This window comes from Caenorhabditis remanei, chromosome V (assembly GCF_010183535.1).
Source record: "Caenorhabditis remanei strain PX506 chromosome V, whole genome shotgun sequence".
NCBI classification, from domain to species: Eukaryota; Metazoa; Nematoda; class Chromadorea; order Rhabditida; family Rhabditidae; genus Caenorhabditis; species Caenorhabditis remanei.
In genome coordinates this window covers 11,408,382-11,429,283 of record NC_071332.1, presented here as the reverse complement: position 1 = coordinate 11,429,283, position 20,902 = coordinate 11,408,382, and the positions used below count along the sequence as shown (strand labels likewise).

At 37.3% G+C, this 20,902-nt stretch overlaps 3 protein-coding genes across 3 annotated transcripts; 1 reads left to right on the top strand and 2 right to left on the bottom strand.

Moving 5' to 3' along the window:
• Window positions 1-12,434: 12,434 nt before the first annotated feature.
• GCK72_019057 (uncharacterized protein) lies at window positions 12,435-13,321 on the top strand (the record flags this gene model as incomplete). The annotated part of the gene is made up of 5 exons (XM_053732861.1): window positions 12,435-12,557; window positions 12,611-12,678; window positions 12,746-12,843; window positions 12,923-13,041; window positions 13,085-13,321. 5 exons carry the CDS (start codon window positions 12,435-12,437, stop codon window positions 13,319-13,321), a joined length of 645 nt encoding a protein of 214 aa, XP_053581774.1.
• A 598-nt stretch (window positions 13,322-13,919) lies between these two features.
• GCK72_019056 (uncharacterized protein) lies at window positions 13,920-14,902 on the bottom strand (the record flags this gene model as incomplete). The annotated part of the gene is made up of 3 exons (XM_003115820.2): window positions 13,920-14,569; window positions 14,795-14,842; window positions 14,893-14,902. 3 exons carry the CDS (start codon window positions 14,900-14,902, stop codon window positions 13,920-13,922), a joined length of 708 nt encoding a protein of 235 aa, XP_003115868.2.
• Window positions 14,903-15,277: 375 nt separating this feature from the next.
• GCK72_019055 (uncharacterized protein) lies at window positions 15,278-15,619 on the bottom strand (the record flags this gene model as incomplete). The annotated part of the gene is made up of 1 exon (XM_003115754.2): window positions 15,278-15,619. One exon carries the CDS (start codon window positions 15,617-15,619, stop codon window positions 15,278-15,280), a length of 342 nt encoding a protein of 113 aa, XP_003115802.2.
• Between the last annotated feature and the right edge of the window lie 5,283 nt (window positions 15,620-20,902).

The following is a 20,902-nucleotide window of genomic DNA, read 5'->3' as shown; positions in this document are numbered from 1 at the left end:
TTTAAATTGTTGAGAAGTTTTCTTTGTCTGAAGGACATAGAAACTGGGGTCAGAAAACCACGGACAAGAGAAAGAAATGTCTCGTTTTCGCTCTCCGCCACATGTAAAGTAGAAGAAGAAAGAAGAAAACAAAACAAATGGCATTGCCATGGACAACGGGCGGTGCCACTTCATTGCAAATTCGTCACTTTTGGTCTTTTTTGTGTATATCGTTTTTGCAGTTTTCGATCGAAGAGCACCACCTAACGTGAAAAAGGGAAATGCAAACATAGTGATAATGGGGAAAAAAAAGAAAAAGGAAAAAAGAAAAATGGCATCAAGAAAGCATTTTTCTTATTCCATGCATTCTCACATTTTCTTTGATAAGAGTCAATGAGAGTTTGAAGTGATAACTATTCGCACTCCACCGTCTCTTTTTATATGGAAATCGAAGGGTGTTGACGATCGAGGACGATGATGATTATGATGATGATTCGGATGATAACGGAGCAAAATGGCGTGATTTCGATGATGCTTGATGTCAATAATGATAATCATATTGGTGACATTTCCAAAATTTTATTAAGCACCTCCGGTTTCATTTGTTTTAGTTTTCAGTTTGAGCACGTATTTGTTGAGTTTGATGTCAAAGCCCAGGTGTAGGTGTAGTTTTGCTCGTTAGTGTTAGCAATTAGCATCTTTTTTACCATCCTAAGGTTAACATCCGGTCCGTATAATTTAGAGGATCTGGAGAAGGATAAAATTCTAGAAACTTCAGAAAATGCTCACCTCACTATCAAACGTTTCGTTTTCTTTTTTCATTATACAACACAAATTACAACCGTCCTTTAAACATGCAAACATAGTAAGACAAGTATTCAAAACTAAAAATGCGAGTAATGTTAAAAAAAGCGCAGGTGAACTGCAACAGGTGAACAAGTGAGTTGTGAAAAACGCTTTGAAACTAACATGGATTATCTACAATGAAAGTTTATAGATTCACGTGCAGAGTAGTCTTTCGAGTGTGTTGATTTTAAATGAAGTACAAATTGAAAACCAAATGTTCCAGTTTTCTATGGCACCTTTCCACTCATGATATTTTAGCCAAGTCACGTCTATCTGGAAATAAAGTTGACTTCAAAGTTCAGCTGTCATGAGCAGATCTAGTAGATCCACTTCATTTTTGCAGGGAAACGAATCCTTGTCCTACAAACGATATGAATTCTGAAAAGTTTGTAGAATAGTGTTCCAAAAACTGTCAATTAGACAGATTTACTTGATAAGCTTAATTCGTTTGGTTTCTCTTTAGCTGCATTCCATTTCAACACTCTTCACCCCCTCTTCAGTCATAATATTCATATGAAAATCCGTATAAAAGACTGGATTCATGAACAACAACACAAAGAAGGAGTCAGCTTGACGTCTCCATGTCTCCGATTACCTTCCAGAGAGTAGGGGGTCACCGACCTGAAATCGGATCCACACGTCCTTCTTCTCTCCTCCGGAATCAACATCCCTCCTCTTCATGTATCCGTCCATATCCTCTTTTGGGTTCGTTTTCGTCTTTGTGACAGCTGTGGTTGATTGAAAATAACTGATGGCTGTACGAGGTTGTCGAGATATTATAATGGATCATCTCAATTCGTGCTTATATTATCTTGATGATTATCCACTTCCCGATTCACCTGCTCTGTTGTTTTTATCTTCTCAATTCAATATAAAAAGACAAAAAGAAAGAACAAGTGTACATCACAGGAGGAAGGAGGAGATCTAATGGATGTGTGTCCTTCTTCTTTCGACCTGTTGCTCATGTCATTATTTTTCGGGACGGCGACGAAGACGATGGTGACGGGAAACATGTGTAATCACTGACACACTTCCCGACTCCTTTGTGAAGATGATGATCACGTTACAACACATTTCGTGCTTGCTCTTTTTCTCGTTTTATGATGTTGATCGATGTAAAAGTATCAAGAAAGTTTCCGATTGTTATTTCTATGATTTTGTCCATTTTCTTTTGCTATTTTAGACAATTTGGTCTAAAACGGAACCATTTCCATCAGATGTCATCTATAATCTCATATAGCGACTTATCGTTTTCATTTTTCATGAGGTGATAGAAAGGGTATCAAGTTTCGTCAAAGAGGTCATAGATTTTGCATCTGCTCTAGGTTTATGTTGCTACTATTACTCAACTTTTTATTTCAACTCCAAACTATCATTTGACATCCACCCACTTCCCAATTCGATCACGCGGAAAGTGTATCTCGGTGGGGCTCATTCGACAATTTATGAGTCTGCCTCTTCTCTTTTCTAATCAGTTTTCATTCCAGCTGACTTCAGTTGAGTTGGACACTTCCGATTATAAACTAAATTAGATTGAGTAATTTGTTATTCTAAAGGCAGGTGTTGCTCATTCTACTCTCTTTCTTTATGTCTCAAAAAGTTTGTTTCTCATTCTTATACTTAAATGTACATGATCTGTCCTAGTATCTTCAATTTCAGATGTCCCATTGTTTCCATTCCATTACTCCTGCAGAATAAAGATTGTTCTGAATTTCAGAACCGGTGTGTATTTTGTTACTAAAACAGCTGAATTGCCATCCGCTATCATAACCTAACCTCTGTAAATGTTTACATTTATTCAATATTCACTTATTTCAGATCTACTCGTATTTTCATTAGGTCTCCCAAAAATCCCAGCTACCAATATCTCATATCTTACCATTAAATCACAATAACCAACTCGTTTTCTCCCGGGACAACCTGCTCTCCAAACGTCACTTGCCATCCCTCTCTCTCTTCTCCTTTCGTTAATAATTTGTCGGTGGTTTCCCTCTCTGTGTCCTGTCAGTCAAAACTAGTCATTCCTCATCTCATCTCTCTTTATCTCGAGCATTTGCCATTTTGTGAGCAGGTGTTTTTTTTCGAACCTCCGGTGTCTTCTTCGTTTCTAAACATCATTTTTCATTCTCATTTTTCTTTTCTTTCTAATCCCACACGTTTTCTCTATATTTCTGGAAATACTCTACTTGTTCGTTATGTTGTTTTTTGTTTGTTGCTTTTACCACTCACTCAGATGATGAATAGCAAGTCATCAGCAATGTTTTTCCAGTGAGAAAATACTTGTATTTAGAACTTTTTCTTGTTTTTCCTCTTGGATGGTTTTAACTTTGGATAGTACGATTCCAGGGTGAATGAGCTTTCAGAGTTCAGATTTGCAAAAGTCTCTCATGACGGTCTTTCATGCAGATTCCTGTTGATTATGGCATCCACCTCTTTAGGCTTTTCGAAAATTAGTGACAAGAACTTTCACTGTGCAGTTAACGGAAAGCAAGTTCTCCAGAACCAGCGGGTTCTGCCGTTCGGGAGCGGTCAAACTGTCCATGTATCTTCTTTCTTCATTTCCCCCTGCCTTTTTTAAACAATTCTATATTTTCGCTTGGCAATTTGTCCTAATCCAATATAGTCGTTATTGAGAAAGAACACAGGTGTTCGTCTTCACCTCCTCTCCAATTCTGTTTGGTTACAAATTTCCATTTTCACATTCAACTATCTTTTGAATTATTCACCTTCTGCGACCCTTTTCGGAGCCTTGTGAACCAACTGACTATTACAATTAATTATCTCGTTCTCTTCTTCTCCTCCACTCGTATTCAATAGTATTACTCTACTACGTTTTGACTTCTTCTCCTTTTTATTCAAGAGTTAAGAGGGCGATATCCATGTATTATTCACGAGAACAACGACTTGCGAAATATATTCTTTTTGCATAAGGTTTCATTCGATCTCTTCTTCAAAGTGACCACGATTTCGCTGTTTATCCGGATAGAGGATTTAGCAGTTTGCATTTTTATCCGTTGGTTTTTGAAATGAACAAAGTTTTTAATCGATATATCAAGTTATAGATAAATCCAGCTATTTTCGGCTAGCCAAAACAACGTATTTTCATAATATCAGGCAAAATAGCTTATCCGGTTACTCTAATCCTTTTTCTGGAACTCTCAGAATCTGCCGTGACTGAAAAACCTCCCCACCTTCTCTTTTTTTTTTTCTATTTTTCACAAATTATTTTTCCGGTTGAGAAAGTACAGTAGCCCATCAGGTTTCTGACAACCTTCAATTTTCGTGTTCCGCACATCTGTCTAGCCATTTCCGTCAAGTAGTTCCGTGTTCCCAATTCTCTAAAACATGAAAATTGAAACCCTGCATTTTGTTGTCCCGTAGTTCCGGAAAAAAACGATTCCGGCTATACGAAATCACGTTTTTCTCAGTGTTGATCCGTCTCAAAGATGGAAAAATTATACAGGACGCCTTCCGAATGTTCTACCCCTTCTTTTAACTTTTTTATTTTTTTGTGCAAAGTCAGTTTTCACTGAAACTTACTCAGACTCTTCCTAACTTTTCTATTCCACTCTTCGGATTCCGCCAGGTATTCCATTTTACTTACAATAAACCTTTCATCAAATTCAGTTCCTGTTTTCCAAGTCTAGAAATTTACACGTGTACGAGATATCGTAAAGTGTACGGAACCTTCTTGCGACTTCTCATCCCTGGAGATTTAATGTTGGAAATGTTGATGAACTCCTCCCTCTTGTCCCAAATTCTATATAAAAATGAATGTAGTTATGTATTGAGACATGTTATATATCCAAGAGTTGTCTCCATTCATAAACAACAAGTTCTGTTATGTTTTCATCTATATGTTTTCCAGAGAGACTATGTTTTATTGGAATACAGGAGACAAGTAGTATGTCGTCAATTATTTATAGTCTAGATTATCTGATAGATGATTCGCCAAAAAACAGAAAACAAGATAAATGATAGGAAGAACAAGTGCTCCAAAAATAGAGACATCCGACTTACTATCGTACTGAAAACCCCATCCCACAACATCGAGTGACACACTTCCCTCCGATCCCACAGCATTACGACCACAATCATCATCTCTACCAAATAATCAAGTTTATTTTGTCAAACTAGGTTATATATCCGAATACATAACTTTTCGGGTTCATCAATTCTTCGCCTTCTAAATCTCTCGGGGGACCTCTGTGGACCACCCGATGTCCTGCCAAAATTAAAATAATTTTCATCCATATCCCTTTCTTCCCCTCCTCTTTTCCTAACTAAAGCCGGATTTGTTAAAGGAAAGACATCTCTATCTCTTTTACAACTATACTTCTCTATATCTCTGACGAACACAAGAAGAACGTTTTGCTTTCCTTCGGGAGAAAAAACACATGTTTTCCTCTCAAATGTACCATTTTTCTAAAACGAGGGGCCACCCCTCTTTTTGCATAATCCCTTTCCTCTTTTCACCCCGTAATCCTTTGTTCTTGAAAAGGCCAGTGCTCTCAGGAGCAGTGTTGTGCTCCTCCTCTTCAGATTTATCGCCGTCCAACAAATCATAAAATGTGCCGCCCCGTCCCCTTTTCTTCGCCTTTCGTTTTCCTCCATTTTTTCGTTTCTCTGGATTCTTTTTTGAATTTCTGCAATGTTTCTAGTTTAAAACTTTCTGATTCTTCACCAAATGGAGCATCACTGTAAAAAACACTACTGATTTTTATTTCAAAGAGAAATCAGCATCCGTTCTGCAATTTTTGATTTGCTGTTAGTTGATCCTTTCGGAGTGCCATTCTCTAAACTATTCGCCATTTTTCTGCAAAAATCTTGATTTAAAGGATTATCTTTATCCTTTTGCCACATCCTCTATTTGAGTCATTTTTGGTTTTCTTCCGACATCTGTAGACAGAGGATTTCATTTTTTGAAAATGATGTCAATGCCTGTGATTTTTGTGCGGTTTTAGATTTCGGGAAGGTTAGAAAAAAATGAAAATGGTTTTTTGATTCTCGGAATCAGACTAGTCGAAGTTTTGTCCGGATGTCCACAACACATTCTCTTCCTCCATGTCTTCAGTTTTGAATCTTTGTCTTGTTTTCCGAAAATAAATAAACGGGGCGGCTGCAGAATGAAATGACCGACAGAAAAGAGAAGAAATGGCTCCAAAGCGCCCACTTTCGAAACCCCAATGAATTATTCGTTCAGTTTTTTCAACTTTTTCATTTTTCAAAAAAAAGAAGCCGCTCAGCTTTTCCATTAAAAATGACGATTCTAAAAATCGTTTTCTCTCAAAATTTCAATATTTTCGCCGGATTTTCGAACTCTAAACATCCTGTGACGTGATTGGAGTTTGAACGGAGAAGAAGAAAATTGAAGGACCCCCAATTCTTCGAGTTTCCGTTTTGAAAAAAGAACTATGTCTACTAGAAAAAGGATGCCATTGTTGTTCTCTCTCTTTTCTTATTCTGAAACTCTTGAAAACTTTTTCTTACGCTCCGCCCACTATGTTTGGTTTTTGAGTTTTGAAGTTTGTGAGGATTTGAAAAGAGAAAAGCTGTGCTAATAAAGTATGAGGTAACTTCTCGAGTCGTGAAGATTCAAAATTTTAAATCATCCAAAGATAATATAAGTTTTGAGGTTTACATGATCCTTAATTCAAAAATCTGATTTTGAACTTTATCGAACTTTTCTAATAATGCTTACTTTGAAAACAACTCAACCTCAGGTTTCCTTGAAACTCGTTCATTTCAGTCTAATCTCTTCCTCATTTTTTTTTGAAAAAGTTTTTAATAAATCACATGTTTTCGGGAGAAAGTTTGGTAGTAGATTAGTTTTAGAATGAAAAGTTTTACATACAGGAATTTTGAATACTGGGAGGTCTAGAACACATAGTATCATCAAAGTAATACAAACCTTTAAACCAAAACTCATTCCAAATTGAAAATCTAAAGTTCACCAATTCTCCCACCATCCAACAGGACATCCGGAACGCGTTTCGAAGACCATGAAAGTATCTTTGCGTGTGTACCCTCTTCTCTCAGAAAAATAGAGTGCAGATTTTTGGAGAAGATTTTCGTAGATGGGAGGGGATGAAAGTGGGACCATGTAGAAGAAGAGAGAAAGAGTTTCAAAAACTTTTTGCTCCCTTCGTCTTCTTTCGAATCTTTTTTCCTGGCTGACACACATAGAAACACGGGAGGGCCACATGTAGAAGGACATTTCTCCAAAATCTACTCAACTCGACACCCTCCTTTCTCTCTCACTACGGTCAACTGAATTACCGCTTTCTGTGTTGCTTCTATATGCTCACAGATTTTCCATGATTCTTTTAGTCTTTCTGTTCTATGTTTCAACTTTACGAGAACTTTTAGTTTTGGCTTTTCGCGCTGAACACAAATATTTAAACGTTCAGTTTCAACATTTGATAACCAGCTCAAACTCCAAAAATAGTTTTGAATGCTATGCCAAATTCTGACATTTCTACCCGGAAGCTATGATGGTCTTCATCTTTTCAAGCAATGGAGACTATCTAAATCTTATTATTTTTACAATGAAAAGGTCATCAAGTTCTTGAAATAGAAAAGAAAAGGATATACAACTTGCGGTCATCATTTTTTTGAAGAAGAAGACTTCATCACTAATTCGGAAACATAGGACACCAGCCCTCCAATATTTTACCCTTTTTTGACTCTTGAAAATGAAAAAAAAGAGAGAAAGAGAGAAAAAGAAAAGCTGGGGCCTGGTTTGATATGAAAATGTCCACTACCCGCCCCCTCCGAAAAATGCTCTGCAGTTTTTCATGCATTTCCGACGATTTCTTGGAGGACCTCTGACACCTTCTTCTTCTTCTTTGCTTCTTTCTCTTCTTTTTATTCTTTTTTTATTCTTCTCATTTTTAGTTTTTATTTTATTCTCTCAATTTCTGTTTTTTTTGTTCTTTGGACTTTTTCCATTTTGAAAATATGTCAGTTGCAGATTCACTTACGTATCAGAATAAAATGAAAAATAGGCTAAAATGATGTAATAATGAAAACAAATAGAACAAAAAGAGAACCATAAAAACAGGAATTCTCAAGAGACTATCAAATCAAAATTACATATTTTGAACTTTTTTTCTACTTTTTGTGAGGTATAAATCTCATAGATTCCATTCTCTGGGGACACTCGTTTTTTGAATTTCAAGGATTTCTTAACTTACAGTAGCGAGCATAAGTGAGCACCCCTTCATACTTTTATGTGTAACTCTGCTCAATCGTGTCCGTTTTGCAAAAACTTTTTTTTTGAAAGGTAGCCAAAGTATCTTTACTAATAATATTCAACAGATTCCGTTTGTCCGTTTATTTGTTGCACGTCATAACTCCCTCCGTACTGGGCCGATTTTTATGAGACCTGGATAGATAGATTGGAAATTTGACTTAGTTGATGCCCGAACTTTTCTTTTTTTCAAAAATATCAAATTGGACGTCTTCCGGAGACGATGACGTTTTTAGCGCTAAATTACGTTGAGAAAAGGAGAAAAGATGTGTCCCGACAGGGTGGTAGAAAGCTCAAAGTATTAACCTAATACTACTCGGTGTTTCTTGACTGCATTCTCGAGAGGCGCCGGCCGCGCGTGTTTGGTGTAGCGGTCTACACAGATGACTGTCACGCATGCGGTGGTGAGTTCGTTCCCGCCCGATCGGAACTGTTTTTTGCTTTTTTTGCTATGAAAAAGAAATTTACTGAAGAGCTTTTAGTTTTAAATTGAGGGAATAGCAGTGATACTAATGAAAATATTCTAAATAATTCTGTTATCGTCGGAGACGTGCTACTCAAGTAGTGATGGTGGTTTGTGAAGAAGCGAATTTGTCGTTGCCCGGCTACTTAAAAACATGAATTCTAGAACGAGGGTTTGTTAAGACACCGTGTTAGTCTTTCATATTCCGAGAAGGGAGGCGGCATCGCCGCCGATCAGTCAAAAACTTTAGGAACAATATTTTGAATGCATTTTTTGAAGATGTGAATAGAAAAGTCTTCAAGTTTTTGAACTTTAGAAAAAACATATGGTCTTAGTCTGCTATATTCCGAGGAGGGAGGCGGCATCGCCGCCGATCAGTCAAAAATATTAACTCATATCAGTATGATCCCTCGCTTTTTGGGAAGGAAAGAAAGATGAGTTATCAGGGTTCACGTTCTTCTGTAAGATTGTTTTGAAATAAGGAAAACATAGGAAGAAAGTTCAAATTGGTTAATTCAAAAACAGCTCATTCTAAATTCCATATTCTATCAGGATAGAAAAAGTCATTGAGAAAGTTCATTGAATTTGAGTCTGAAAAGGAGAGATATTACAATTGTGCTTTGTCGGAACGAACTGTTCAGCTAAGAAGCGCCGCAGGCGCTGTAAAACTGAGAAGGGTGGTGTAGAGAAGGAGGTTTAGTCGCCGTCAGGCGACGTAAACCGACTGGTTTCTCATACTTGTCACGGGCCGGGCCGGGCCGGGCCGGGCCGGGCCGAAATCAGGAAAAATCTCGGCCCGGCCCGGCCCGGCCCGGCCCGGCCCGGCCCGGCCCGGCCCGGCCCGTGGCCCGGCCCGGCCCGCTCGGCCCGTTTTGAAACATTTTTTCAAAACATTTTGAGTTTTTGAATTTTTTTTGGAAATTTTTTGAAAAAAGTATAGTTTTCGAATAAACATTTAAAATTGAATCAAAATGTGAATATGTAATGATAATTTAAGCATTTTTACTGTTTTTTTTCGAAAAATTTCAAAAAAAATTGGTAAAAATGGGTACCCATTTTTGAATCCGGGCCGACCGGGCCGGGCCGGGCCGAGAGAAATTTCGGCCCGGCCCGGCCCGGCCCGTGGCGGCCCGGGCCGGGCCGGGCCGACGGGCCGAGCCGGGCCGGCCCGATTTTTGACAAGTATGGTATTTCTCAATAGGGATATATGTTTTTTGAACAATTTCCATCACTGATTTTTTCGATAATCGATAATTCCTGATCTTGATTTGAAAATCCGAAAAAAAACTTTTTATTTTTCTCTTGGAGTTATTGAGTTTTTTGTTTCAAAATGTTGGAAAATGATCAGATAAACGAAAAATCATGTAAAATCGGTTTTTTAAACTCTGGCCATCGTGCAAGGGCTCCAGAAGTCAAAAGTAGTGGTCACGGGAAAATCTTCATAACTCATCAAAAAATGCTCCAAATGTGTCGAAACATGTATCAAAAGACGTGTTTTGAGTTTTTCTACAAACCATCATTAAAAAGTTTTGATTTTGGAAAAAAAAAATTTCTAATTTTTTCACTCAAAAATGATTTTATTCTTATTTTCTCTCCATTTCCCGATATTTTCTGGCTATAAAACTATCAAATAATACAGATATGTGTTTTATTATGTGTGATAAAGCACTTTGTATCCAGTTTTTGAAAAGTGTGCTCGTTTTATAGTCAGAAAACATCGGGAAATGGAGAGAAAATAAGAATAAAATCATTTTTGAGTGAAAAAAATTAGAAAAATTATTTTTCCCAAAATCAAAACTTTTTGATGACGGTTTGTAGAAAAACTCAAAACACGTCTTTTGATACATGTTTCGACACATTTGGAGCATTTTTTGATGAGTTATGAAGATTTTCCCGTGACCACTACTTTTGACTTCTGGAGCCCTGGCACGATGGTCAGAGTTTAAAAAACCAATTTTACATAATTTTTCGTTTATCTGATCATTTTCCAACATTTTGAAACAAAAAACTCAATAACTCCAAGAGAAAAATAAAAAGTTTTTTTTCGGATTTTCAAATCAAGATCAGGAATTATCGATTATCGAAAAAATCAGTGATGGAAATTGTTCAAAAAACATATATCCCTATTGATGAATACTTTGGCTACCTTTCAAAAAAAAGTTTTTGCAAAACGGACACGATTGAGCAGAGTTACACATAAAAGTATGAAGGGGTGCTCACTTATGCTCGCTACTGTATGTCTTGAAAATTTAAAGGATTTCCGAAATCTCGCTTTTACAGAAGATAATTTTCAGGATCAGTATTTTGTTCAGATTCAAACTGTTAGAAATGAGTTTCTTCATTTCACAATTTTCACTGGAATTCAGACAGTACCTGAAGCTGTCCTCATCCACATCTCTTTCTCAAACTCCTGTTTTTTTTTCAAAACCAATTTGCCCTTTTTTCGAGTTCATCCCGATAATCCTACTTTCTTTCCACCACTTTCCCAATTCCTTCTTCCCATCAAAATTCAATTCCACATCTATCCATCTAACTCCCCAATATCCAAAAACTGGCCTTCTCTTCAAATATCCGGACTCCCGAATAGCCATTTGACATGTCTTCTCTATTCTATCAAAACGTCACACACAGAGAAGGGAAAGACCGCGAACGAATGTCCATTTCTGTGCTCCTTCATAGGAGCAAGTCTTCTTTTTTCTTCTACTATCCACCCATTCTACTCCATCTTTTCCTATCATGTTCCGCTTCACGGCGCCCGTGTGAGAAGAGGTCTCCGATGCATTTCCCTCCTTCTCTTCATTCTTATGTCTTTTTTTCTTCCCCTGGATACTTGTATATTTTTTTGGTGTTTAGAGGAATTGGGTAATTAGAGTGAAGTTTCACATATCTAAAAAAGATACAGTTTCCACCAATCGAGAGATTAGTGCGCTTCAAGAACCTGTCTGTGAGGATCTCTTACACTGAATTGACTGAAGGTCCTCTCTTCTTTAGACCACCCAAATATTTTCGAAATAAAATAAGTTCCCAACCAGATTCGTTTCCCCTATAGTATTCGTTGTACCTCTCCTAGTAAACTAGCGTGTCAAGTACACCCTCAAACACCCTTCCTCCTATTCTTTACTGAACATCTGGATGGAACACTTTTTCAAATTCCGAATGTTTTTAGTCTCCCTTCTTATTGTTCTGGTCCACCTCGTTTCCGCTATAAACCATTAGGTTCCTTACTCTTGTTCTGGTCAGAATACATGGCGAAAATCCATTTATTTTGATATAATGGGGGTCCGTTGACCTCCTTAAAATCGGAAAGAGCTCGAGTGCTTTTCTGTTTCGGCATGGTCATCAATCCTCTTGAAAAAGGCGTATTTCGATTTATTTTTACTTTTCAGTCAAGCCTCCCACATAGATTTTACGAAGTTCCTTCTGAACGACAGTATCCATGACATGAAAAATGTATATCATACGGTTTATCTCTATCTAGTGGTCTAGTTTTAGAAACAACTGAATTGACTACAAGATCCAAGGATGTCCCACACATGAGAATTCTATCCAATCCTGTTGTCACCATAATACAAAAAAGGCGTTGATGAGAGAGACGAAAGCTCCCAAAATGCAATTATACTCTTCTTCTCTTTCTATTCCCTATCCGTGCTCCCTTTTTTCCTCCTACTCCTAATACTGCTCCCTTACTTAATCGCTATGTTTTTATTTTCTCCCCCGTCAATTTTCTCCGTAGCTTCTTCTCTATTTCCAGTAGTTTTTTGGAGAACTTAACTCAATGCACATCCTCCTCTTTTTTGCAACTCTAAACTCCTAAGATCACATTTTGAAACACCTGAATTCACAATACTTCCCCTTCATGCTTCGTATTTTTCAGACGTTTCTGGCTATGCTCCAATGCTCTTTTGGAGTGCAACATCTCCGCTGATTCAGCTTTTAATATTACTTTGTATAGTTGCCACGTGGAATACAGTCAATTCCATCAAATGTTATTCTTGTGCAAATGATTTCATTGTTTGGGTGAGTTCGGTTTTGCTTAGAAACACAGATTCTTATTTCGAATAATTTTTCAGCAATGGCGTCATTTCTTTCTGAAACGAAACTACGACATCTCAACAAGTGATCCAGAATGTACAAGCAGGTAAATCCACGTGGCGACGGCCCTTCCGATTCTAAATCCATTTATTCAGAAGTTTCGTTGATTTCAGAGACTATATCTCGGATCTCTATCAGAATTGTCATTCCACGTGTTTCGTGTTTTATTTGAATGGAACTAATAAGCAAACTGGTCATACAACTGTACTCGGTATGTTAAAAAATAATTTTTGAATTATAATTCATCAATTGATTGCCTTCTGTTAGTTAATCATATATAAAGTTTTCAGGTGTCGGTCGAGGATGTTCAGCAAGTTTTCTCACCGATGATCAGCATCTTCACTTGGGTTTGGGTGCTCATTCCCGGCCTTCTCATGTTGGAGAATACCTTCCACATGATTTCGATCAGGTAAAGCATCCAATAAGTTCAGTAGACACCTATATTTTTTCAGTTCGACATAACAGAACACTGGTGTTTTTGTGCCACAGAAAAATGCAACTCGGAGGATTGTTTCTCATCGCCATTCGGTTCTCGGGAATACGCTTCATCGTACATTGCCAAACGTCTACAATATTCTTCTTCATATTCACATAATCCATGGAAATATCGGAATACGGGTTCTCGTGCTATTTCATCATTTTTCATGATGTTCTTCTCAATTGTCTTGTACAAATGTTTGTGTCTGTAATAATTAAATCTTTGCAATGAAAAAAACAATTCAGCTCACTATTAAGCAAATTAACGAAAAGAAGTACATACAGTATTGGGCATAAATCCATCAACTTTCAGATTTTTGACCGTATCTTTTTTTAAGCCAACACAATTCATTCAATACAACAGCCCAGATTCCTAATTTGTGTACTAGCACTAGATGATTACTTGGTTACATCTTCTAATTACAGTTTTGGTATCTGCGGAAGTTGTGATTCTACATTGTTGCAAGTGAGCTTGATAGCCATCGAAAAAATCCTGAAATCTCTGGAATTTAAGCAATGAGTTGACAATGACGATCTCTATTGAGTGCGAGTTCTTCTCTTTCATCTCCGGGCCACGTGGTATTCACAATTCTTTCCAGCAAGTTTGATTCGGTGGCTTGGTTCTAGCCCTCAAACAGATTCCAGAACAGAAACAAAAAGTGTGTTATCTATCTGATAAAGGTGTTTGAAACTGTCTGTTCTGATTCCCCAAGTCCACGCAGGTCGAAAAAACCGAGTTTTTAAATTAACTTTATTTAGTGATTTACAGAGAACTTAAAACGGGATACTTTATGCCTTCTTCTCATTCTTTTAGTTTTTTCTCTGACTCTTCTTACTTTTCTTACTCTTCTTACTCTTATCCTTCTTCTCATCATCTCCCCAATCACTTGGTGCATCCTCCATTGTCGGATAGTCAGTCTTCTTCTTCTTTTGCCCTTCAGCAATCAGCTTCTCCTTCTCAGTATACTTCTGAACGACTGGTTTCAATGACTTATCCTTCTCCTTGCTCTTCTTTTTCTCTTCTTCCTTTTTCGGCGTTTCTTCCTTTTTCTCGCCTACTTCCTTCTTTTCTCCTTCCTCTTCCTTCTTCTTTTCTTCACCTTCTTCTTTCTTTTTCTCTTCTTCCTTCTTCTCTTCTTCCTTCTTTTCCTCTTCCTTTTTCTCGTCTTCCTTCTTTTCCTCTTCTTTCTTCTCTTCTTCTTTCTTCTCCTCATTTTCTTTCTTTTCTTCCTCCTTCTTCTCTTCTTTTTCTTCCTTCTTCGCCTCTTCTTCTTCCTTTTTCTCTTCTTTCGGTTTTGCTGGTGGAACTGAGTTCAGAGCGGCAGGAATCATCGATTTGTTGTTGGCATTCGAGGTTGTCGATGGAGCCACTGGGGGTGATGGACTAGTAGGTTTTTTCAGTTGAGACTTTGCAGTTGTTTTTGCACCTTTCTTTTTTCCTTTGCACAGGAACAGGCAAACTGGAAAAAAATGAATCGTCAAAATCCAAACTGTTGAGGATATCAGCGAGCCTATGATTTCAGACGTGACCTCCGTGAGAAAATTACTTTCATTTCTCAACATTTTTCTCGGATTCTGTTTTCCAAGTGAAAAAAAGTGCGTGGTCAGTGATTTTCCATTATAAAAACCGCCAAATGGAATTAAAATAGGGTAACTAGTCGTTCTGAAAACTATTTTTCACTCACCGCTGAGAACGGCAATCCAAAAACAGTTGTTGACCCAGTATAACCAACCTGAATATATTGGTTGTGATTTTACTTCTTAAACGCTGCATTCAACTCACATCTTGTCATTTTATCAGCCGAGAATACGGTGGAATAAAATAACAGAGGTGATGGAATCTGACAATGGAGGAAAAACTGATGTATTGTTTATTTATAAACAGAGCAATGGGGTTTCTAGGGTGACACGTGGAAGCCGACAAACAGAAGTTCACATTTATATTAAAACGTGACAAAAATGAAGTTGACCTTTGCAAATAACAGTTTCACGGAATACAACAGAATTTAGACAAAATAAAATATGAGTTCACTGACAAAAATGTATATATCATCTGAACTCATCTGAACTGTGATTCTTAAACTTGATTCTTAAAAATCATTCAGAAATAAAATTAAATTTATTAGGATTTCCATCACTACATAAATTCACAAATAAAATTTCAAGCTCTAAGAATCGTTACTTTCTTCAGAACTATCAGAAACTGCGGTCATCTCTTGAAGTACTTCATTCGCATCTTCCAGAATCCCAACTCCATATTTTTCCACCAAAATTTGACTTGCCAACTCCAAAACTTCAGCATTGAACTGCAACTTCTTTGAATCTTCGTTTGCGATTTGTGACTCAACAATCGATCCATCGGAAACAGACGGTTCTGTTACCAAATCCATTGTTTTCAACGCTTCGAATAATGCTTCTTGGACTGCTTGTCTAGTTGAATCACTCACAATTCCACTAACTTCAGATGCTGACAAAACAACTAGGAATATACAAAATAAGAAGGTTTGCATGTTTTTCAGTGGAAGAATACTAAAAATAAAGATCGCATTGCGGATTTTATACGGAACTTCAGTGGGTTGCACGAAATTTTGACACCTGTACAAGTATGTTTGCTTAGCTGTAACTTGTGATGTGGGCACCCACACAGACAGGAGATTGGTGGCAGTAGAAGGGCTAAACATCAGGCATTCGTTCTGATAGAATAACAAGCTTATTTTATGACGATTGAACAGTGAGTTGGAAAATAAAAAAAACTTGCAAAACTGTTGAATTTGAAACCGGATGTTGGTGGAAGTGTCAAACTAAAATGGTGCATTGAATAATATCCGAAAGATTTTATGCTATTGTTTTATGTGGTTAAATTTCTTTTTGCAGATTTTATTTTTTCAGCACCATCACTGCAGTGTCTTCCAAAAATGCTTCTCTCTGTCCATGTTTCTTCCTCACTTCTATCGTCTTCTTCTCCTTAAGGTCCTTCCAAATTTTCTCATTATCTCGCCCCCTAATTTCATTGTACTTCTTCTTCTCCTTTCCCTTCTGGTCCATCATTCGGTCCCCTCCACCCCCAAAAACTTGAAGACCACTTTTCTGCTTTTCTCGTGTCTAAAAGTTCTTCATTGACCTTCAAAAATGGTCAGCTCTTGACTTTTAAAAACTTTACATTTCGAAAGTTACAGAAACCTTTTCAAAAAAAGTTATCTGCTTTTTAAAATCAGTCAGATCAAAAAATCGAGTTAAATCGCTATCCCTATTTTCTGATTTTCTAATTTTTTCTCTTGACGTAGTTGTGGAAAATGCACATAACGACACTTGTAACGTACTGATTACTTTTACTCTTTTTTCATTTTTCCCAATTTTCGATATTTTCGTTGGAAGGTTATAATTTACGAGCTGCCGGTGCTTGACGTATTTTTCATTTTTCCAACTATAAATATATTTAGAAATAAACATGTTTGCAGATTTCCCCATAATTTTTGCAACCGTTTTCAGTTTTTTGCTCAGAAATCCAACAATAAAAGCTGCTGATAAGAACAAAAAAGTGCAGGTGTCCTGTGGTGCCATCCGTTCCAGCTGATTCATTCTTTCGTTTTCAAGTTTAATGAGCTCATCATTAAACTTTTTGAGCCTCTCAGGGGCTCATTTTTAGCTGAAAATGCGGAAATTGTTAAAGAAAAAAGATTCAATCCTCTTAAAACTATAATGTTTGAAACAAAGTATTGATGCAGAATGTGCTAACATAAGCTGAAAATCGTGTAAGAAGTGTTCCCGCTAATGAAAAAATATAGTCGGGATCGAGTATGAGAATAGAAGTTTTAGAGTTAGCTTATCTGGAAAAGTACAATATATTTGAGGTAAGCTTTAAGAATTGTTTGTAGCTCTTGTGACGTAGCAAGTCACGAGAAATTGTGACTGAAGGCACAAAAAGAATCTTGTACAAACTCGGAAAAAATGTTGATTTGTAGAACTTCGAGGAAAACGACAGTAAATAACTCAGATTTTCTTCATTCCAATTAAAAGTGTTTTTATTCCTCTTAACAGTTCAACTAGTTCTGATCCCTAAATGAATGGTATCGGGTCTTAGAGACGTACTCATACTCTATTCTACACTTACTCATATCATCAAAACATACCTCTGGAGATTTGCGAAAATTCCCAAATAAATAAATCCAGGATAATCATCGTTTCTTGTCTGCAGCCGTCTTCCTTCCATTCTCCTTTTTTCATACATCTCCCCCCAAAAAACCTCCAAAAAATGTGTGCTCCTCATCTGGATGAAAAAAGCGAAAATCGAGGTGTGTTGTGCACTTCCGAGATTTCCGACACGACGATGAAAACGAAAAGGTGTGAGAAAATATATACGTCTTCTTCGTCTTCTATTTTTCTTCTTATTCATCGCCTTCCTCCTTTCAACGTCTTCTCTTCCGAAATATCTTTTGCTCTCTTTTCGTTGCCCCAGGTGACCAACACACTCCAAGAAAAGAGAGAGAGAGGGATATCTCTCTTTGAAGAAGCAGAAGGCGTGCCACCCTCCCGACGTCTTCTGCTTCTGCTTCGTCTTTTCCCCTATTCGGAATCCTTCTTCACCTTTTCCTTCTACCTTTTGTCATATCCTTTTCCCTCTGTTTCTCTCATTTTCTAGCTCTCATGGCATTTGGCTGGCGAGTGATTATGAACTTTTAGGATCAGAAATGAATAATTTTGAACTTTATGATCTAGAGATTCGTTTCGAATTTCTAATAGCGAGTTTACTGAATGGATTTTTATCTTTATGGATAGAACCAAAGTCAGCATTCTATGATAATCTTATGGGTCAGTAAAATTCATAGCGCATCTTTTGTATTATTTATTTTTGAATATTTCATTGCCGAACACCAAATAACTCTCTGTTCACAAACATTCAGATATATACTCAAAACTTCATAAAGTTTGAACCCACAGAAATTGATATTTTTCAAATTTTTGAATTAGTAATAACTTCCTAGCAAACTCATACGATTCTTATACGACACGCTTTTGTCAGGAAATGTAATTACTCTTACTCTTTTGAACATCCGGTTTTTTCCAGAAACTTTAACGTATTTTTCAAACGTTTATTATATTGAAAACCTGCACTAGTGGCGCTCCGGAATCACAAAAAACAAAAGTTCGGAAACATTTTTGCATTCCCGGCTAGAGAAAATCCCAGGAATGCAACCTTTTGTGATCAGACATTTGGATTTTCACCTTCAAACTTTCTCTTCGCTGATTCAGATCTCACATATCATGAAAAACTTCTAAAAGTCATTCGTATATCACCGCTGCCTATAACTTTCCTCCCATCAACCTGCTCTCTATACATCAAGTTCGTACTAATGAGTAGCACAGCGCGGATTAAGAATAAATGATAATCCGGGTGTCCTACTATTTCGGCACACGCCGTGTTGTCTCCTTCCCCACGTCTTCTTCTTCTTTTCGTCCTGATTAGTATAATACGTATGGCCACTTTTATCCGGTGCTCCGACTTCATATGTGGAGAAGCTTATCCTTTTTCTTATACTCGTTTCTCTGTCAATGTTATCATAACAATCGGGATGAGTATTCTCTCTTTTAGAGTTCTCTATTTCTCCTTTCTAAATTTGGGATAGAGAGAAAGAGCATCTGGTGTTCCCAGTGCAACATTTCGTTGCCACGGTGAATGCACTTATGTTTCATAGATCGAAATGTGACGAAGAAGAGATCTAACTTCTGGTATTCGATTTTTGGAACATTTCTGTCTTTAAAAACCTAATTTTTATAGATAAAATGTTTCCAGATTCAGCCAAACGTGTAATTTTATTTTGGGATTGTTTACATTCTACAGGCTTTTTCTAAACTATTTTTCCTGGTAAATAAGCAAAACATTTCATTGGAACACTCGTGTGTTACTTCCAACTTTATCATTATATCACTTCCATCTTTTCCATTTTTTTCTCTGTTTTCTGAAATTTGAATTGAAATTTCTGATTTTTTAGCGTAGTCTTGTTTTTTGAAAGATTCCAGACAAGCTTTTAAAATGATTTCATTTTCTTCGAGAAATCTTGGAGCATTTTAAACAAATACTTGATGTCATTCTGAAAGTTCGATCAGGTTTTGAGCTTTCCCGTCCTTCTATATAAGCTCTGGTATCGTGACCGATTAGGTTGGTAGTTAAAACTTAATTTCTCGCGAATTTTCTGAAATTTTTTAATGCTTTGCGGAGAACTGTTGTATCAACCTACAGATAGGCATCAAGAAGTTTTATTTCATCGGCTTGAAGAGAGATGTTCATTGTGAGACCATCTAATACCCTACTAGTCAAAAACTGAGTCTGGAGCATCCCAGTTAGATCATTCAACCAGAAACATCCATCAGAAATACAGCTAAAACAGTTTGGCCTTATAGAAGTCTAATTTTCGCATTCTAGCTCGAATACGTTTTTCTAGTCGTTGTATTCTACTGCAAAGATCACCAAATCAGGTCAATTCCATCTGTAAACTTTGCCCCGTGTGTCGGTGGTCCACATGACCCCCTCCCTCTGCAACGTGATTTGCTCTCACTCATTTAGCTCCAGAAAGAGTCAAATTTCAGACCAGACTTCCGTTTTGCCTGGTTCGGACCTTGTAAATTTTCCTCACCATCGTTTTTGTCGTTTTTGTCCTCCCTCTATTCTCGATTTCGTATTTGTGCTCTCAATTTCTTCTGCTCTTCCCCTTTTCAAGAAGAACCGGGAATTAGTTGAAGCTGCTTCTGGACGGCCGAGTGCTCTTTTCTCTTTTAGTGAGTGTCGTGTGTATGCTGCTTCTTCTTCTACTTTTGCTCTCTCCTTCTGTGCCAATTGAAAAAAAGTTTGTTCCTATTCCCGAAAAGGAGCACCATCTTGTGGGCCTCTACACAACTACACCACTTGTCTCCCCCTCTCTCTTCCTCATTTTTTGTGTCTGACGACCCATTGGCAATTATTTTTTCGACTCTTGACTTCTTCTTCTTTGTTGAAGAATCATTTGTCCGAAGTAGGTCATTTTGATGAATCAGATGATGGAACACGTGTAAATCAACCAACGGAAAGAGCATTACAGTATCTAATCTCCATGGACGAAAGAATTTCAGGCTCCTGCGATATTTACCTGTTCGGCTTCCTAGGTTGATCGTTTGTTCAAAAAACTCAAAAGCTGAATTGGATACAAGGACACACAGTCAAAATACAGTCTTGAAAAGAAAATCGAAATGGAAAAGTTACCTGATCGAGTCTGAATGACTTTTAAATGCGAAAGATTATAAACTGAAGAGTCCGTGACTTCGCATTTTAACTGATTCACCTGAAGAAACCACAGAGAAAGTCATTCATCATAGCTCAGAAGATAATAAGAAGAAGATAAAGTATACACAGGATTGTCATCAACCGAAAGTATTCTGAGATGAGCTGGTTGAAAAATTCCTCGGTGAGATTTGGAATACAATCAATGAAACATTACGGTGAGAGTCCAAACTCCGTTCTGATGTTTCAAAAACAAGAAAAGAAACATCTATCACAAGTATCTCGTGTTCTGAATCAAAAAGAGCCATAAAAACTGAGTCATGTTATTTTTGGGAGGATCCTCTGAAGAATCTTCTCATTTTTTCTTGTGCTTTCAACAATTATTTACGACTCTTGAATCTCTTGATGCTCTTCTTCTTCTCTCTCTCTCCCAACCAACCAACCGCCCCATCATCATCATCATCATCATTTTCCAGAATTCATCTAAACTTTTTCTTTGCCTCAATATTTTTTTGGGAGGAAGGACTCACTTCTTTCACCG